The following is a 17651-nucleotide window of genomic DNA, read 5'->3' as shown; positions in this document are numbered from 1 at the left end:
CACGTAAACAAAAAACGTTTGCCGACAAAATCAAATTGATAACTTCATCGACCAGCGGGTCATTACGGACAACTAGCGTAAATTGGGCGAGTTGGATATGGATGCACATTAACACTTGTTACGCGTACTAGCGGCTTCGAATGAAACGCCAGCAGTGGTGAGCATGGTACAGCTTGCACCCTTATGATTAGAGATAGATAGGCTCTTGCGGTTTGCCGCTCGTGAGGTAAATTTCGATCGTGCTGTGCTGCCTAATCGGGTGTGTGTGAATGTAATGGTGATGACAGGACGGCACGCATTACACAGTTTCTAATGCTCGGGGAGCGCGCTCCGCTGTTCGTGTTTCATTTGTCACCGATAATACATATTGGTAAACAGTAGGAAAAATCGGCGAATACGTCCATGATGAGGAGAAAGAGAGCTCTTTCCCACCATTCTTTTGGCCCCTTTGGATGGTTATTGCTATTCTTTACCGCACTGTAATTAGACTGAATATTTTACAGTGAAAGCTATGAACTCCTGATCAAACGCAAAAATGCACCGTCGGCGTCCCTAGTCGGCAGCATCAACACAAGTGATGCAAAAAATCATCACACGATGCCGTCACCTTATGACGCCCTCATGACATCCCAGACCGCCAATATTTATGACCTCATAATGTCACGTCACATGATGACGTCATCACATGACATCATCGGTTTGCATTGCCTCCGTGATCGGTGGGTCGATCATGTAGGCAATGCAAAACCAGGTGATGTGTAAAAAGCTTGCAACGCCTCCAATCCTGGAGACAGTGCAAAACCACATTAAGTCCAAAAAGCATTCGGAAGGAGGCGGGGAACATTGAATGAACATCGATGAATAAAGAAAAGATGGCTTTCACCTTCGAGTCATCTTAGGCAAATGCATAAGGGGCCCTGCGAGTCTTTAATACAGTGACCGCATCACGCCCTATTAGGGGTCGACCGTTGAGAGTGATTTACACTATTTTACTGCAAATACATCTTACTACGACTTTTGATGAGAAAGCTTTGTATTTATCTACGTTATATGATTACACTAATTCTGTTTAGCATACTTTCAAACGACTGGAAACAAGTCAGCAAATATTGATTTATTAACGTATGGGTTAAAATGTGCTGCAAAAAAAAAACCCGCACAACCTACAAAATATCACATATCACCGTCGTGCATCCCCTTTTGACACGTGCTCTCAACCTTCTTATCTCTTGTTTAAACTTCAAGTACAGTTAAACCAGGATATAACGAAATTGGAAAAAGTTCGCGAATTTTCGTTACATCCAGGTTTTCGTTACATGCAGTTTTCAAGTAAAGACTAGAGAAACTATCGCGAAAACCAAACGAAGACACGGCGGATTCCAGTTCAGTGCCACTCACCTCAAATATTTATTTAGCACAAAAAAACTGCGTTATTCTGGCTTGTGTCTTTCGCGTCAAAGATGACGTCACGCGGCGGTTCAGAGAAACCAACTCATGCAATGCTGCCTCGTCATCCTGTGAGCCAACGTGACGGCGCAGAACGTCCAGCGCATCCAAGACCTCTTTCGCAGTAGGCAACGGTGATTTATCTGCCTCTGATGAACCTTCACCATCACCGCGATCTCGGGCAGTTTCTACAAGTGCCACATCCGACATTTCTTCGGTAGATACAGCATCACTGTCAGTGTACAAAAAGTCGTCAAGTGCAACGTCGTCGGGCACTCCGCCATTCACACGAAGTGCATCCCACGCTTCACTGACGTCGGATGGATTTGAAGGTTCCTGAGGTTCTTCTTCGTCGACTCCAGCCTCTGTACCCACTGACACCCGTGCTTTCATGAAGCAATTTGCGACTGTGTCAGCTTTTACTTCCTGCCACGAAGCAGCAAGCATCTCGATGGCTTGGTAAATGTCTATCTTTGTCAGCCGTTCAAAGCGTATATCGAAGAGGATCTTCTGAATGACGCGACGACAATAGCAGCACTTAACGCTGTTGATGATCCCTTTGTCTAACGGCTGTAGTATTAGGGACGTGCAGTTGGCAGGGAAGTACTGCAGCTCGATGTTCGATAGCTGAAGGCCTTTGATGTGGTGCGCGAAGCAGTTGTCAAGCAATAGACATATTTGGCGACCCTGACACTTGACATCTTCGTTGAATGCCTTCAGCCATTCAGTAAAGATTTCTCAGCTCATCCAGGCCTTCGAATTGGCCACGTACTTGACTGGCATCCGCTTCGTGCCTTTAAAACATCTTGGCCGGGCATTTTTTCCTATAGCTAATGGGATTCTTTTGTCGCTGCCGTCACTGTTTGCACAAAGCAAGACAGTGACACGTAGTTTGCTCTGCTTTCCGCCTCGACAATCGTGCCCTTTAAGCTCCAGCGTGCGATTCGCCAACATCTGGTAGAACAACGCCGTTTCATCGGCGTTGTACAAGTCCACCACCTCATAGCGGTTTAAGATGCCAGGCAGCTTCTCGGCCACCCACGAGGCAGAGGCATCGCTGTCAGCAGATGCATGCAGTCGCCGCTAATCACTCTACCGACGACACCGTGCCGGCTCTTGAACCCTTACAGCCAGCCGTTAATTGCCTTGAAATCGTCGTGGCCAAGAATAGACGCAAAATCCTTCGCTTTCTGCTGCAGGATTGCGCCACTTATGGGCACGTTGCGTGCCCGTGTGTCCAGAAACCAGGTGAAGACGGTTGGTTGGTTGGTTGTTCCTAAAGGAATGGCACAACCCACCATGGGGGATCGGCCACGACTCGTGCGGCAGTAGGATTTGTGAATGAGAAAAAAAAGGGGGAGGGGGATAATTCTAAAGAGATAATTTGCTAATTTGTAGGTAAGCGAAAATATTATTTGTGTTTATGGTTTCCGAATGGGATGCTGAAGAGATAGAAGAAAAAAATAATAATCAAAGGGAGAGAAAGAGTGAGTTACATAAACGAATTAAATAAATAAATAACGATAAAGAAATAAATCAAATAAGTATGTACTAGAAACATTAGCACGGCAGTCGTTTTGATTCTTTTATATAGTTAAATACCACCTCACATATGTCCCTGTGGCAGTGCCCCAGTGCCGACGCCCCCAGGGAGAGTAATGCTGTTACGGAAAGCTCAAGCCCAAGTTTTCGGAAAGGAGGCTCGAGAAATCTTTGCCTTAGATGTTGATATCTGCGACATTCTGTGAAAAAATGCTCTATGGTTTCTGCTTGCGAACAATAACAACATTGAGGGGAAGGAACAAAACCAGGCCTGTGTATATAAAAATTTAGAGAGGGAATTCTGCATCGCAATTTAGTTAATGTAACTTCTAATTGTCTTGCGCCACACCATGAGCTATGCCATGGAAACCTAAGGTACTGAAAATCTACCCCGTTTAGAACAGAAGATTTTGTGTGTTTCTCTCGAATACAAAAATATCGAAATCGTGCGATAGCATTTTGGGAGGAGGGCCTTAGAATCTTCAGGACCGGGCCCTGGATTGATGCTGTCGCCAATGTGTCCGCTGCTTCATTTAGAGTTATTCCAGTATGACCTGGCACCCAAACCAAACGGACAATACAAACATGATTGGGCATGTATGTATATAATTTTGAAGACGGCCTTGTCCCCATCAGCGTAGGTTGACTTCTTCAGTCTTTTCTTCTTTTAGCCCGTGCCCGACTCCGTTGCCTCGCGGATGCCGTCCTTCGCACTCAATATCGTCGACAGGGAGCTGGTGGGATATTAAATTGCACAGCAACGTCCTTTTTTTTCTCACCCGCAGAAACCGCATTTACAATCGCAAAATTTTCTTCAAAAGACAAAACCTTGCTCTTTCTCGGCACGGAGCTCATTGTCACAGCGAGAGCAGCTGAGAGGCCTAACAAGGGAGGACACGACCTACCCGCCTCACCGCTTCGTTCACCCGTTCGGCACAGTAGCGCCACCAGACGTCGCAACTCGCAAGCAAAAGCTGCATAGCGTGGCCTTCGTGATGGCGCGCCGCATTACCATCTCGAAGGCTTTGCAACAAGGAAACTCCATTTGCCGCTAAGCGGCACAAGCTATTCTAGCGACGCTTGTATCATCATCGCGGCACGCACTTGCCTGCTGCAATGGTATGCGTTCTACGCGCAGTCACCCCCGTGTATTCTTAATTTTCGTATCACAAAACTTACGCGTTGTACATACAAGATTTTAGTAATGTTACGACTCAAAATAATAAACGATCAGTGCCGCAAATTCGTTACATTCAGGTGAATTACCGCAACACCTTCGTTACATGGAGGTCACAAATAATGGGCTTCTATGGGGATGGTATTGGGGATTGAAAAAAATTCGTTAAATCCAGGAATTCGTTACATGCAGGTTCGTTACATCCAGGTTTAACAGTACTTACGACACGCTTACAGGGCAGCTGCTGAAAACTTGGATTTAAAAAGGTTGTTGCTTGTAACGACAATTTAATTTATTTGAATGACATCACACGTCGCTTGTGATGCGCTTAAAACTCCGAACAAACGAATTGAATCGAAGGAGCAGGCTTGGCAACCGAACATGCGCAGCACGCGGTATACGTATATTGCGCTTTAACGCAGACACAGTAGCCGAAGCCAGAACGATGAAATCAGTGATCGAAAATGGGCCGGAAAGTCATTTTGAGTGTGCCACAGCCATAGGACAGTCGCGAAAAGAAATCGTCACCATACATGCAGCTGCACACATGACGGCTAGCAGACGACACCAGGAGCAGTCGACACACAACGTGCTCCTGATGGCAACTCCGCTCGATTTCGCTGGGCATTTTGCTTGAACATTCAGTACAAATTGTTTTATAAGCAATGCCGACTAATGTTTCAATAACTCGAGCAGGAGAGACTGGCCGGCAGCGTCGAGCAGCCCTCACATAGCGAACGCGCGCACGAAGAGTGGCACCCGAGTCCCCTCTCTGACGTCACACGCGAGAGGGCGCCACTCAAAGATCTTGAGGCCAATACTTATTGTGATAAGCTTGTTGGCAATAAGTCATACTGACGCATTCGTCGGTGGCTGCCACCTCGCCTTGGCTCTTTCCCGATCTGCAAAGGTATTGATGCAATCGATCGGAAGTCGCAATTCACTGATCGACCGATCTCCGCATTTCTCGAAAAGACGGAAAACCTTTTTGGCACATTGTGGCATCAGCAAGTTCAGTGGTGCAATAAAATTTTATGGCACAAAAAAAGTTATCGCGGTACGCACTAACCAGAAGGCATAGGATGAACCATTACAGCTAAAGCGGTCAGCCAATGCATAGGCTCTATGAGACTCGGTTGGGAATCCATCGCAACTACGTTTTAACCGTTAGTACGTTTAAAGTGGGTACATATTAACGTGGTCTGACTGTACTGGAAAAACACCGATGTAGCGAAGACAGGCATGAAGGGATTATATTTTTTGAGCCGGGAAGCACTGAAGGGGGTGTTCGTCTTCAAACGCTGGCCACTGATGCTTTGTCCTTTGTGTCTACAGTCGATCCCGGATATATCGAACATGAATACATCGAATTATTGGCTATATCGAACAGTTGCGAAATCCCCTTGAATTTCCCATGCAAAAGTATGGGGCTGGTGCGCACATATATAGAACTCCCGCACAGCGAAACATCCGCTATAACGAACGCTGCGCCGCGCCGAAGCCCAGAAAGTGCATTTTTCCTAACAAATATTGATCATTTTTCGGCCGCGTTCTAACAAGTTCCGATCCCTTGTCGCGTGCAGGTGACGAAAAGGCGGTATTATACCACTGTGTTGATCTAGTCCGTTGCGCAGCGCCTGTCACTGCACCGGTACATTTGATGCGTGAACCGCAGGTTTTAACGCGCGGGCATAGTGTTTTTCAAAATGAGAATGTGAAGTGACTCGGCAGCCGCGTAGTAATAGAGAGTTTTAGCTAGTTACGGAAATACGGCACGCAAATACGCTACTGTATGACGGTACTGCTCCTCCTTTCTAGGTCGGAGACCTTTTGCCGGTGAAGGCACCCCTACACCACAAACGCTTTTTCAAAAATTACTGTGGGGTTGTCACGCCTCATTGTTGGTCATGAGCCTACGCATTGTCAACGAGACACCTGTCGTTTGGGGTAAGCATAGTTACTGGAACGGGCAGCGGCAAAAGCACAACCAGCGGGAAAGGAGGAACGCTACCGTACTGCCTTACCATATATGTGTACCGTATTTCCGTAACCTGCTAAAACTCTCTAATCTTCACATTCCCTTCCTTGTTTGTTTGCGCACGATGGCATGCGGGCCCGAAAAGCATAGCCTTCGAGATCCGCAATCTCGTGACGTATTTTTTCTGTTTTCGGTTTTAAAACGCACGTCTCAGAGGCTACGCTTTTTTTCGTATTTCTCGCCAAAGCAACGGTTGCCTTCTACAAAGCCAGAAGTGTCATCGCTATCGCCAACGTGTCGACGGTGGAGAAATGTTTCTTTGTGTAGGGTTGTCGTTGTCTTTTGCAGCATGTGGACTTGTGTACTTCTCGCTTCGTTCTTAATAAATCATCATTCGGAAGTCGAGCTAAACATTGTCCCGCTCGTAGCGATAAAAATGATGACCGGTGCCTGGAGCGACGTCAAGTAAAGCGCAGTCGTGCACAGTTTCCTTGTGGGCCTTGGTGCCAGGTGACGACTTTGGGTGCGTCATGACCAAGGAGGATACATAAAATCCTCCTTGGTCATGACCGCTGACTACGGCATACGGTGCATCAGTGAATTTTGCGTCATATCGGACGGGAGCACAGCGAGCGACTCCATCGGTGCAGATAACGACGTAGCTGTTTCTGACTGCATCGATGCCAAGATCATAGCTGACGTTGCCGGTGCTGCGGAAATGGACCCGTGCGGTTTGAAGATGCCAATGCCACTGCTGCCACCGCTAAACCCTTTGCCGCGCTACAGAGCTTGCATCGGCGTTCAGCGTCGATCACTGCTGTTGTGGCCGAAGGTGCTGAATTTGCTTATTTGGAAAGCTTCAATGATATTGATGATAACTTGATGAATTCACAGCGTGCAACAAGGAAGACAAGTTTGCCGACTATTTTCATGCGAAATAAAGTGCAGTAACTTGCAAAAGAAGAAGTTGTCACTGTGTTCTTGAGCAGATGTGAGCAAATCATCATGTTCGCGCTTTTTACGATTTCCGAAAACTTTGTCGAGGCCTGCAGTGCTTTAATTTAAGCCTTAAATATGCATATTTTGTATTTCGAATTCTCGATATATCAAACTATTTTGCAGTCCCCTTCGAGTTCGATATATACGGGCTCGACTGTATATGGCCTGTACCGGTGGCAACGAGGTGTCGTTGAAGGCCCCCGGAACAGTGTTCCATGAACTAGATATAAACATCGTGATGCACCGGCTAAGAATAAAAGACGTTTCCCATGGAAAAAACTGCAGGTGGGTGGGCGGTGGTGGTGGTAGTGGTTAGGTGAAGAAAAAGACGCGTGTTTCTGCTGCCCTTGACGGACCACGGCTCAGCGTCCTGCAGGTGGACAAGCCGTATGAGATCACCTTAGCTATCCCTCTCACTCAATTATGCTCATGGTCATCCGTATGCCAACGTTAAGAATGTGATTTTGGAGTGTTAGCGAATTGGTGATTGACGCACTATCCTGATTTCTCAATTAATTAATGTCTTTCTACTCATGTGGTGCTGTAGCCACTTATCTATCTTAAATACATGCGTACTATTTGCTTTTCTTTCGTCATTGTTAGTATTTTGTGCATTGATGTGCAGAGCTTATTTTGTTTCCTACTCCAGATTGCTTGCGTACTGAACGTCCAACAAGCAACAAGCTTGTGATTCCTTGTCGACGACGTCGGGTGACCGTTGTAACACATAGATAATACAATCTAATTAAACCAACAATGGTTTCATTAGCCAAAGTGTTGAATTGAGCAAACAGCACAGGGACTAAAGGAAGAGACGACAACACACGGAGCGCTTTAGTTCCTGTGCTGTTTGTGCAATTCAACACTTTGGATCATGAAACAACATGCCCAATTGTCAGCCATTCTGAGGTTTCATTAGATTATGTCTAACAAAACATATCAGCCCTCGATGAATCCCTCCTCTTTCGTTCGTACAATATAATACAGAAATTCAAGTTCACACCTTCGTATACACTGCAGCATGACAAAACACAGGCTTGAAACATAACTGACAGCAACTTCGCTAACGCCGCTTTATAGGCTTTGTTAGCCAATAGAAGAAGAAGAAAAAAACATGCCTCCGGCTGCACCTCCGCCTCTTTGCACTGGGTCTCACATCGCAACGCCTCTTACAGAGGTGCAGCCGGTGCATGTACCATAGCGAACACTACGTCCTTGCACTCTCCGTCCCGGCGAGTGTCAACACCTAAAGTATTCTTACACCGTGATTGGGTCCTTTGCTTTTTGACCACGAGACATACCCCACGACTTCAAACATACATACATACCTTTGCCGACATCTACAGACTGCACAGCTGCTTTGCTTCTTTACAAGAAAAGCAATAAAATTGCAATAGAGAAAAGATAGATGCAATCTCTCCCATGCTGTTCAGTGCACGCTTAGAAGTGTTCAAATCACTAGATTGGGAAGCAACGGGAATAAAGACTAAGAGAATATCTGGGCAACCTACAATTTGCAGATGACAACATAGTGCTCTTGGTCACAAAAAGTGATCCAAGAGCAAAACCTAGAAAGTACTAAAGTAGACATGAATATGAATTTGCGAAAGACAAAAATTATGGTTACTAGCCTAGTGAAAAAGAAAGAGCTGACGACTGACAATAAAACTCTTAGAGTTTGTACAAGGGTATAAGTACGTAGGACAATCACTGACAGAGGAGCGCACTTGTAAAAAGGAAATCTACCAGCAGACATTCCCAAATCATGACAAACGATTTACCACTGTCCCTCAAGAAGTAGTACTCAAGAAGAAGTACTTTTGCACTGCCTCCTATCACGGAGGCAGTGCAAAGCAAGTACAGTCAACGTCCGATTTTTCGGACCCTCTAGGGACTGCGAAATCGTCCAAAAAATCGGGCAGTCCGAAAAAAACAAATTCATGCTTTTTTATTCTGCTCAAGCGGTCAAATTGCCACAGCCACGTCCAAAGTAGCTTTAATGCTTCCCAGTACCATTATCAGGCATTTTGGTGCGCGCCCAGGCTCTTGTGAATACATTTGGTACCTGCCGCGAACCCCGCTTAACTATTAAAGGAGTGGTGACACAAAAATTCGGACACAATCTGACTGTCGAATCACACTAATGGGTGCATATAGGTGCCATCTGTACAATATCAGCCACACATACAGCCTAAAAAGTATTTTAATTGAGTTTTGAAGTTCGTGAAAGTGCCGAATCAGAAATAGAAGCAAAAGACGATGAGGTCATCGAGCGGATACCACGTACGTCACGAGTTCTGGCCGGGTTACCGGAGGCGTGTACAAGACGGACAACGCTGGTAGCAACACCTGATGATGCATAGCCTAACGAGACCTACAATATAACATCGCAGCGACTTACCTGCTTACTGATTCTGTGTAAAGCATTAGCGGTGAGATAATTAGCAACTCACAGTATTCTCATTGCTTTTTTTTTTCCGACAAGAACAGCAACACGACAGAAAAAAATAGAAAAAAAATTATTGTAGTTGGACAAAATGCCACTAGATGTCTCTACGGGCTCCGCAGTTGCTGCTACTGCTGCAGCCGTCAACAGCTCCGGTAACCAGGTACCCGCAAACGTTAGGAAGCCTACAGACGACGAACTAAAGCTCTCTGCTGCCGGGATCATATTGCGTAGTGGACAGATAACAGCTTCGGCCCTCCGACGTGCGTACGTGTGATTGGTATGCCTTGAGAATGTGGCATTGCCTGATATAAATACGAGTCAGTAAAGCGAACGTCACGTCACTTGCATGTTACGCATGAACACTGTTACAGAGCACCAATGTTGTGATTTCACTGCTTCCTCAGTGATGCTACCGAGGACTTTTGATTTGGAGCAATTTTTGGAGCAGCAAAATTTCCGTTTTGGAGCACTTTGGAGCAGATAATTTTGCATCTGGGAGCACTCTGGAGCAGCAAATTTTACATCCTGGAGTGCACTACAGAAGCATATTGCATTAACATTCAAACACTTGAATATTATTATGGGGCTCTTATGAAGGCTAGAAATATTTCGATTCATTGCAAATCACGTGGAAAAAATCATCTCAGGAGAACTCCATACTTCACTCGCTAATGAAAAAGAAGGGCTCATGCAGTTGAGTGTTCTGAATTAAACCCTTCGGCGATTATTTTCGACACTAGCAAATAAACAGAAGACAGGGTCAATAAAATTGCAATTTATGAAATAACACTCTAAATACATCTACGTGGTTATCAGCAGGCGTGGTAGACAAACGCCATGATGTACAGCAGTGCCTCAATGGCAGAGAGCCACACTGTCCCTAATGCATTCCCCTAAGAAAACTCCAAGGCGAAAGCCAGGTTCTTTTTCTTCTCGATCGACGGGTTGATCCTGCCCCTCCCTCTCTGCAAGCTTTTCTGCACCTCACCTGGCTTTGCGCTAGCTCCATGATCAGCGCACCGATCACGGAAGCAGTGTAAAGCGACGATGTCATGTGATGACGTCATCACATGACATCACGATATATGACGCCATGATGACGTCACAAGTTTTGACGATCTATGACGTGATGATGACGACATCACATGATGATTATTTTTCGCATCAATCGACTGACGCCGCCGACGGTCAATTTTCGTGTTTGATAAAGGAGGAGGATACAACTTTATTAAAAAGAAATTTCATGGGTTTGGAGCTGGTCGCTTGTCTGCGGCGACCTCTTCTGCCCATGCAATGACTGCTTTCTGCAATTTTTCGTCAGGGGACCGTATTAAGGTCTCCCATGTCGTTTCGGAGGGAGCTGGCAGAAGCTCTCTGGGTGGGGGAAGGCCCTCGCATTCCCAGAGGATGTGACTTTGGCAAGCATCTAAGGCTCTCGCATTAATATTGCGTATTGAACGTTAACAGCCTGGCCGTTAACAACCTGGCCTTACATACCAAACTGTCCTTCACCAAGTCACCTCTGTGTCATGCGGGGAATACAGCTTCGCTTATCATCCACTTCACAGAGTGAAATGGCTCCACAATTTTTTTTTATTGTGATAGCAATTATATGGAAAGTCTCGGCTGATTTCTGCCGTCACCGTTGCCGTAATTTTCCGTATAAAGTCCAAATTAATAACATGACCACGCTCATTCTAGCCGCGGGTAAAAGCTCGCGAGCGCTGGCAACGAACGCGGCTGAAGCGGAGATTAAACTAGATGGCCGTCTGTCTCCGTCGCACGGAGAGCGCATGAGATAACATCTTCCCGCGTGCGGGCCTGCCATAGATTGCTTATCAAACAGAGAGGAAACGCTCCGCCCGTCTTTCGTAAGGAGCACGAAGGGACGCCAGTGGAGCGGAGGGGGGGGGCGCATCGTTCGAAGGGCGCAGTCGCTTGCGCGCGCGCAATCTCGAGGCATCAGGAGACGGCTCGTGAATTTGCTGTGCTCTCAACGCTTACTTCGCGTTTAGAGAACTAAGAGCACAAAAACACTTCGGTTCCTGGAGCGGCCATATTCCCTTAAACCAGCGTTTTGTTCAGTTACACGAGATCGGATCCAAAAGCGTTAGCTGCTAGCCTTACTTCGTTTAACCATAAAATTTGTTGGTATCGCATTCATTGCTTCGCCCTTCAGCAAAACTGAGTTTTTTTAACCGTCAGCTATTGACCCTCGAAAGCGAGGGGCGGACGTGTAACATGGCGTAGCCGCTTCACTGTGGGCCGTCAGCGACGGGCCCGCTACTGACAGCTGCGCATTTGCGGCTGCTCCGACCAGGAGATATGCTGTTATTAATGAGATGACATTTTTATAAAAGCAAGCGAAAAATTCGAATTGGAACCCTAGCTAGTGAGCTCAAAAGGGCAGGGCCTTTTACGGGGTATTTAGCGCAGAGTGATTACAAACTCGGACGTGCTGGTGGAAGGAATTAAGAAAAAGCTCTTCTGGATGAAGATCCATGGATAAAGTATATCTGAGGAAAAGTGTCAACGCGTTCCCACCATTCGCGTGCTCTTCCATAAACGCGAAGCAAGGAAAATTCGATATTGTTCCATATCTACTGCTAGCGATCCCAGATTTCATTCCGCAATGTCCAGAAACGGAAGGGACAGACATTTTAGCGGCACGCATGTAGTTATTACTGAACATTGCTTTCCTTACGTGCCGTGCGATGCTTGAAACGAGCTATCAGCAGCGTTTCTGGAACAGACGACGTTCGCCGATGAATCGCCGTCGCACTTTCTCGCTACCGATATGCCTAGACGTCACGAGCCTCTACGGAGAGTGCGTTTTGCTGTCAAGCCGACTTGCAGAACAGAAGCTGCGTCGGCATCGTGCATGGCATCGTGGCTTACTCGGGACGCACACGCGAGCGCTATTCATCGTGGCTTACTAGGGACGCACGCGTCTCGCACTGGGGCAAATGAGTTTCGTTGCCACTATTATCAAGTCAGTAGACATTAGAGGGACACTAAAGAGAAACAATGAATTGGTTTAGATTGATAAAGTGTGCTCGGAGAACTCTTGTGTAGTTTATTTCACCACCATAGGTTTATTATTAGAGGAGAAAACCATTCATTTTTAAATTTCTCGCCGAACTTTGTAATTCGTGACGTAAAAGATTTCAAAGAGCATTTAACGTGTTTTAGCGCCACTGGCTCGACAAAATTTCCACAAACTCGTTATGTCAAGTCTCTGGCCCCCTCAGAGGATAATGTACTTCCATTTAACCGATTAGGAACTACGTAGGCCCAAGCAGGCGCTGTCAAAAATATGTGACGTCACGGCAAATGGTGCGGGAATTCCAAGGTGGCGTTGCCCCCTGTATTTTCTTTTTGCGCGTTTTCTCGCTTATTAAGCGTCTTCTCGCAGCAAGCGTGGTGTTTTTGGTATCGTAGAAGACTACTTTACTAATGCGAGAAAAATCGTTTGGCTCTTTAGTGTCCCTTTAATTAAGAGCAAAAAACAGAGGTTCACAAATTTTCTGTCACCACTCCTTTAACTATGTACATGCCAACCACCACTTTTGCATCTCGTGATGAGCGCCGCTGATAACGGCTCTCTCACATGGAGCGTTTGGAAACGATGACGCGGAACACAGATTGTGGCAGAAGAGCGGGCGACTCGTTTGGCTTTCCCGCATGCGTGTGCGCATGTAAACAATGCGCGCACACATCGCCATATCTCCGCCGATACGCAGCATTTGCTGCCGTGTCAAGCCGATCGTTTCTAGTTGTGTGAAGCACATCGCCAACTAAGCTGACGCCGTCACTGTACTGTTGCTGTATCGTACGCACGCATTTATCATGAAAGGGTTCGTGGTGCACACTTTGTTCCTGACCGCACACGGGCACGGCAATGGCGAGCTGCTTTCGTCCGTGAAGGCAACGCGTCCGTGCGGCGCACTTAGCGGTCTCGCACAAAGAGGCAGCAGGAATGGCGGTGCGGCGCATTTGGGTTCTCGCCTATTAAATGCGTGTGGTACGCAGGCAACTGCGCTAGGCCACATGCACTACCGAGCAGAGCAGTTCACTGAAGATGCTTATCGTAAGGGTTGTCAGCGATTAAGCCGCAGTGGTGCGTTTGCCAGCTGCTGCCATCACGCCTCCGTGCATTTCCGCTGCTTATCCGTACCATCGCCGCACGGCGCCATGACAGCGGTGTCACGTATCTCGGGAGCGCTTGCAATGTGGAATGAAATTTGGAGAGAGAGAGGGAGAGTCGGGAGAATGTGGTATCACGGCGAACACACTTTATCTGACATACCACGGCAAACAAAAATTCACACACCCAAAATCTACAACAAAAAGTAGAATTAGAAAATGCGATGCTAGTGCGCACTCACTAACTAACACTACAAAACATTCGAGCTACGCTTAGCTCCTCCTGACTCAAAAGTCTGGCCACCGTGGCCTCTCAGTCAGTCGCGATACCAATCGAACATTCTTATGGTTCATGGTGCTCGCTGCCTTGATTCGCTGCCAACGTCGACGCCCTTTCCTGTCGTCGAAGCTGTCAACGTTTTGGAGTCGTCGTCATTGGTCAGCCTCCTCACTGGTCGACTTCATTGCCGATACTTCGATCATTCGTTGACATCGTCAGTCTCGCCCGCTTAGGCCTAACTCTCGGCCTCCCCTCAGTGCCACTGAATCCGACTTCCGACGTGGCTCTCCGGGGATTGTCGGTGGGTTGCCATTTTCTTGTCGAGCTGGGGTAGTGCCGCAGGTGCCCTGAGAACTGCTGTGATGAGGCTGCCGCAAGCCCGGGGAGCCTCGCTCGGTAGACACCAAGGCCAACGGCCACCCTCCCAGGCCTCTCGCAACGCTGCCTCCAGAACTGGGCCCTGCTGTTCCAGTTGTGGGTGCTATGCTGGCTTCCACTACCTTGGTCTTTTCCAACTCCACCGAACAATAACTGCTTGTTCTCTGGGGTTCCCTCACCTCAGCTCGGGTCGCGTGGCACGCGCCTTCCCCCGGCCAATGGAGTGCGTGGACGTGGTGGGAGTGCACACCATCGAGTACTTTTCCATTCCTGGCACACCATCGATGCATTCCGCCATCCGGCACGCGTCCCGTGCCCCTTTACTCATGACAAGCGGCCCCTTTGAGCTTCGGTATTGCGGCAAAGCTGACTTTCAGACTCTGCTACTGTTGCAAACAGATCGCCTCGCGAAAGCGCCGGTTCAAACCTACGAGATGACAGACGCGGCAGAGGTGGGGGCTTCAAATAATGCCTTTCGGACCTGCAGTTTGGGCAGAAAGTCCGAAAAATCGACACGGAATAGTTTCAGCGTCCGGAATTTTGGACGTTCTAATACATTGACGTCTATGGGGCTGTTGATGGTGCCGTGAAAGCGTCCGAATTTTCGAGCATGTCCGGAAAATTGGGCGTCCGAAAAATCAGCAGTTGCCTGTATGTCATGTGACGTCAACGTGATGTCATGAAGACGTCACAAATTTTGGCGATCTGTGACGTGATGATAATGCCATGTGGCGACTGTGACAGGTTCGTTTAATAAAGCCAGTTGAATCAGCTGTGCAATACTATTCTTGAATAAGAGACTGAGGTGAGCGTTCGGTTTTCAGGCAAATGAAAATATATTTGCACACACAAAAAAAAAATAATTGAAAGGGAAACACTAGAATCAACAAAGCATAAACCAACAAACGTCAGCCTGACCACAAAGACGTAGAGTTCTCCTTAAACAAGGGAATCTTATCATAAGCCTAAAAGTTGTGCAAGTCCACACCCTACTGTCGTCAGGAGAGTCCTGATGTGGAAACAGAGTAGTACGGCTCACCAACGGGTTGGACACATAAGCAGTCAGGTGAGGAGGACGCGGTGGTGGAAGTCTCCAAGCTCGGGCCCTCAGCCCGACGGCTCACTTCCGCTCCCGGTGGATGCCGTCATCGGCAGTGTTGTCTCCCGCCCGAGCACCATAACCACGCCATGCCGGGACCTCCGCAATAGCCACGCCGGTAGAATGGTCGCCAGGTCCGCGTGCAGGCCTGCGCCGGCTAGGTGGACGCCTTCAGAGTCCGGATACAAGTGCCCGACAAGCTCGCACTCCGCACCCTAGCCACGTTCTTCGGACCACCCGCACAGCTCTTCTTCTTTTTCTTTTTCGGCGCAGTGGCTCTCGGCGATTTCCTTATTTTGCGTTTTTTTTTTTCCATGCTCCGATGTTTGGCGCGCTCGCGCAAGGAGCACGTTGTACGTCGTCCTCAGCATTTTTGCTGCTCCAACCATCGGACGCACCACACTCGCGCACTTCACTCATAACAGTGACATCATCACGTGATGATGATTTTTTGCACCACTCATATTGACGACGCCGACGCGGGACGCAAACACCGAGGGTCAGTTTTCGCGTTTGATGAGGCTAGGCTGTTGCCTTAAAAATTGTACCTCACCTATCGAGTTCACGTTATCAAAAATTATAGATTTTGCATTCTACAAGATATATCACAGAGGTAATTTTCCTGTATGTGACGTCGTTTTTCCCGTTAATGTACCAATAAATATGGAGCCGCCGAGGACGCACAAGAGACACACTTAATGGGGTGTAAAGCACAAATGGCGAATCGGCACCGAATGGCCTTGAACCGGCGAGCTTCGTCGGAGAGCACGGCGCGCGTTTTTCTCTCTTCCGCTAGCGGACACTCAATGACAGAGGGCGCGTCAGTGCCGTGCCTGATTCCATGACTTTATTAGGCGAGCACAGTTTTGCCTCCTCAAGGATTCTTACTCCGTGACCTGGGCATCTAATGCCAAGGACACTAAGGAGTGACGGACCGTAGATGGGAACAAATGGGACCAGCTCACGCAGGACAAGGTAAAGTGGAGATCATGCCCCGCAGTGAATTGAAAACAATGATTACCTCAAAATGGCCTTCGTGGTCCCCAGCCACCAGAGAGTAGCGCAGGCTGGGTCCTTCTAAGTCCGGATCATGGGCGGCCACTTGTGCCACACGTACGCCAATGTATGTGGGCAGCAGGAGTGTCGTATTGTACAGCTCATGCTCAAATCGGGGAGGGCTGTCATTGACGTCTGACACATGGATGCTGACAGTGGCCGGCTGCTGTGCAAAATGTTGGGGCTGTCCATGGTCCCACACCGCCACTGTGAAGTTGTGTTCATCTTGCTGCTCCCGGTCCAAGGGCTGTACCAAGCTCACAGCACCTGCAGTTCATCACTTTTGTGAATTTTCCAACACTCATGCAAAATTAGTGTACTACAGGGTGTCTACTAAATTTATATGTTCGAGTTTTCTAGTTTTTCTTGGGAAACTTGCCTGAAGCGAGTTGACGACACCTGACATACAGTATATAGTAGTACTAAATCCACAGAGAAAATAAAATGGAGGGCTCAGTAAAATGGAAAGTGAATCAAACACTTCCAACAGAGCATTTAAAATTCAATCAATATGAATTCGCACTCCGATTCAAAATTTTGCAATTCGCACAGCTTTAACAAAGACCCATTTCATTTCATGCAAAAAAACAACGAAAAGAAAACACCATGAAATTGCCATCAATACACCTGTCTTGTGGGGAAATCATACCACCTGTAAAATTGTTTATGCTTCATGGCACCCGTGTGTCCTCCCGCCAGCCGGCTTCATTGCGAGACATATTAACGCAGTTAGCACAGTCACTGCCGTGCGAGAGATGTGTTCTCACGGTGGTGCTGCATGGTGGCAGGGTTAACAAGGCCCATGAGGAACGGTGCTTGTTCTCGTTGGTGATTGGCGCGGCTGGTGGACGACTGACTTGCACATGAGGTCTGTGGAGCGATTTCACGGACCGTCCCCGCAGGCTCCCTACCATGGTAAGTTGAACGTCTGTGATGCCGCATTAGGGTCACATGGTGTTTTATGTTGTTGCATGTGTGTTATATTGCCATTTCATTGTGTTTATTTATTGTTATTTAGTTATCCATATGTTGAGTAAAAGGTGCTGATAAATGTCCTTTTGTTGATTTACTACTGTGTGAACTGTGTCCAGTGTTCCTCGA

The 17651-nt window shown here is 47.5% G+C and overlaps 1 protein-coding gene across 1 annotated transcript in view; it reads right to left on the bottom strand.

Moving 5' to 3' along the window:
* LOC119382356 (fat-like cadherin-related tumor suppressor homolog) overlaps window positions 1–17651 on the bottom strand; it is a 912235-nt gene that overhangs the window by 660634 nt on the left and 233950 nt on the right. The window contains 1 exon segment of the mRNA XM_049412132.1: window positions 16516–16817. Coding sequence (XP_049268089.1) covers window positions 16516–16817 — 302 coding nt within the window.

The sequence above is a fragment of the Rhipicephalus sanguineus genome, chromosome 2, assembly GCF_013339695.2.
Source record: "Rhipicephalus sanguineus isolate Rsan-2018 chromosome 2, BIME_Rsan_1.4, whole genome shotgun sequence".
Classification (NCBI taxonomy): domain Eukaryota; kingdom Metazoa; phylum Arthropoda; class Arachnida; order Ixodida; family Ixodidae; genus Rhipicephalus; species Rhipicephalus sanguineus.
The sequence above is the reverse complement of the archived record's forward strand: the minus strand, read 5'-3'. Positions and strand labels throughout refer to the sequence as shown.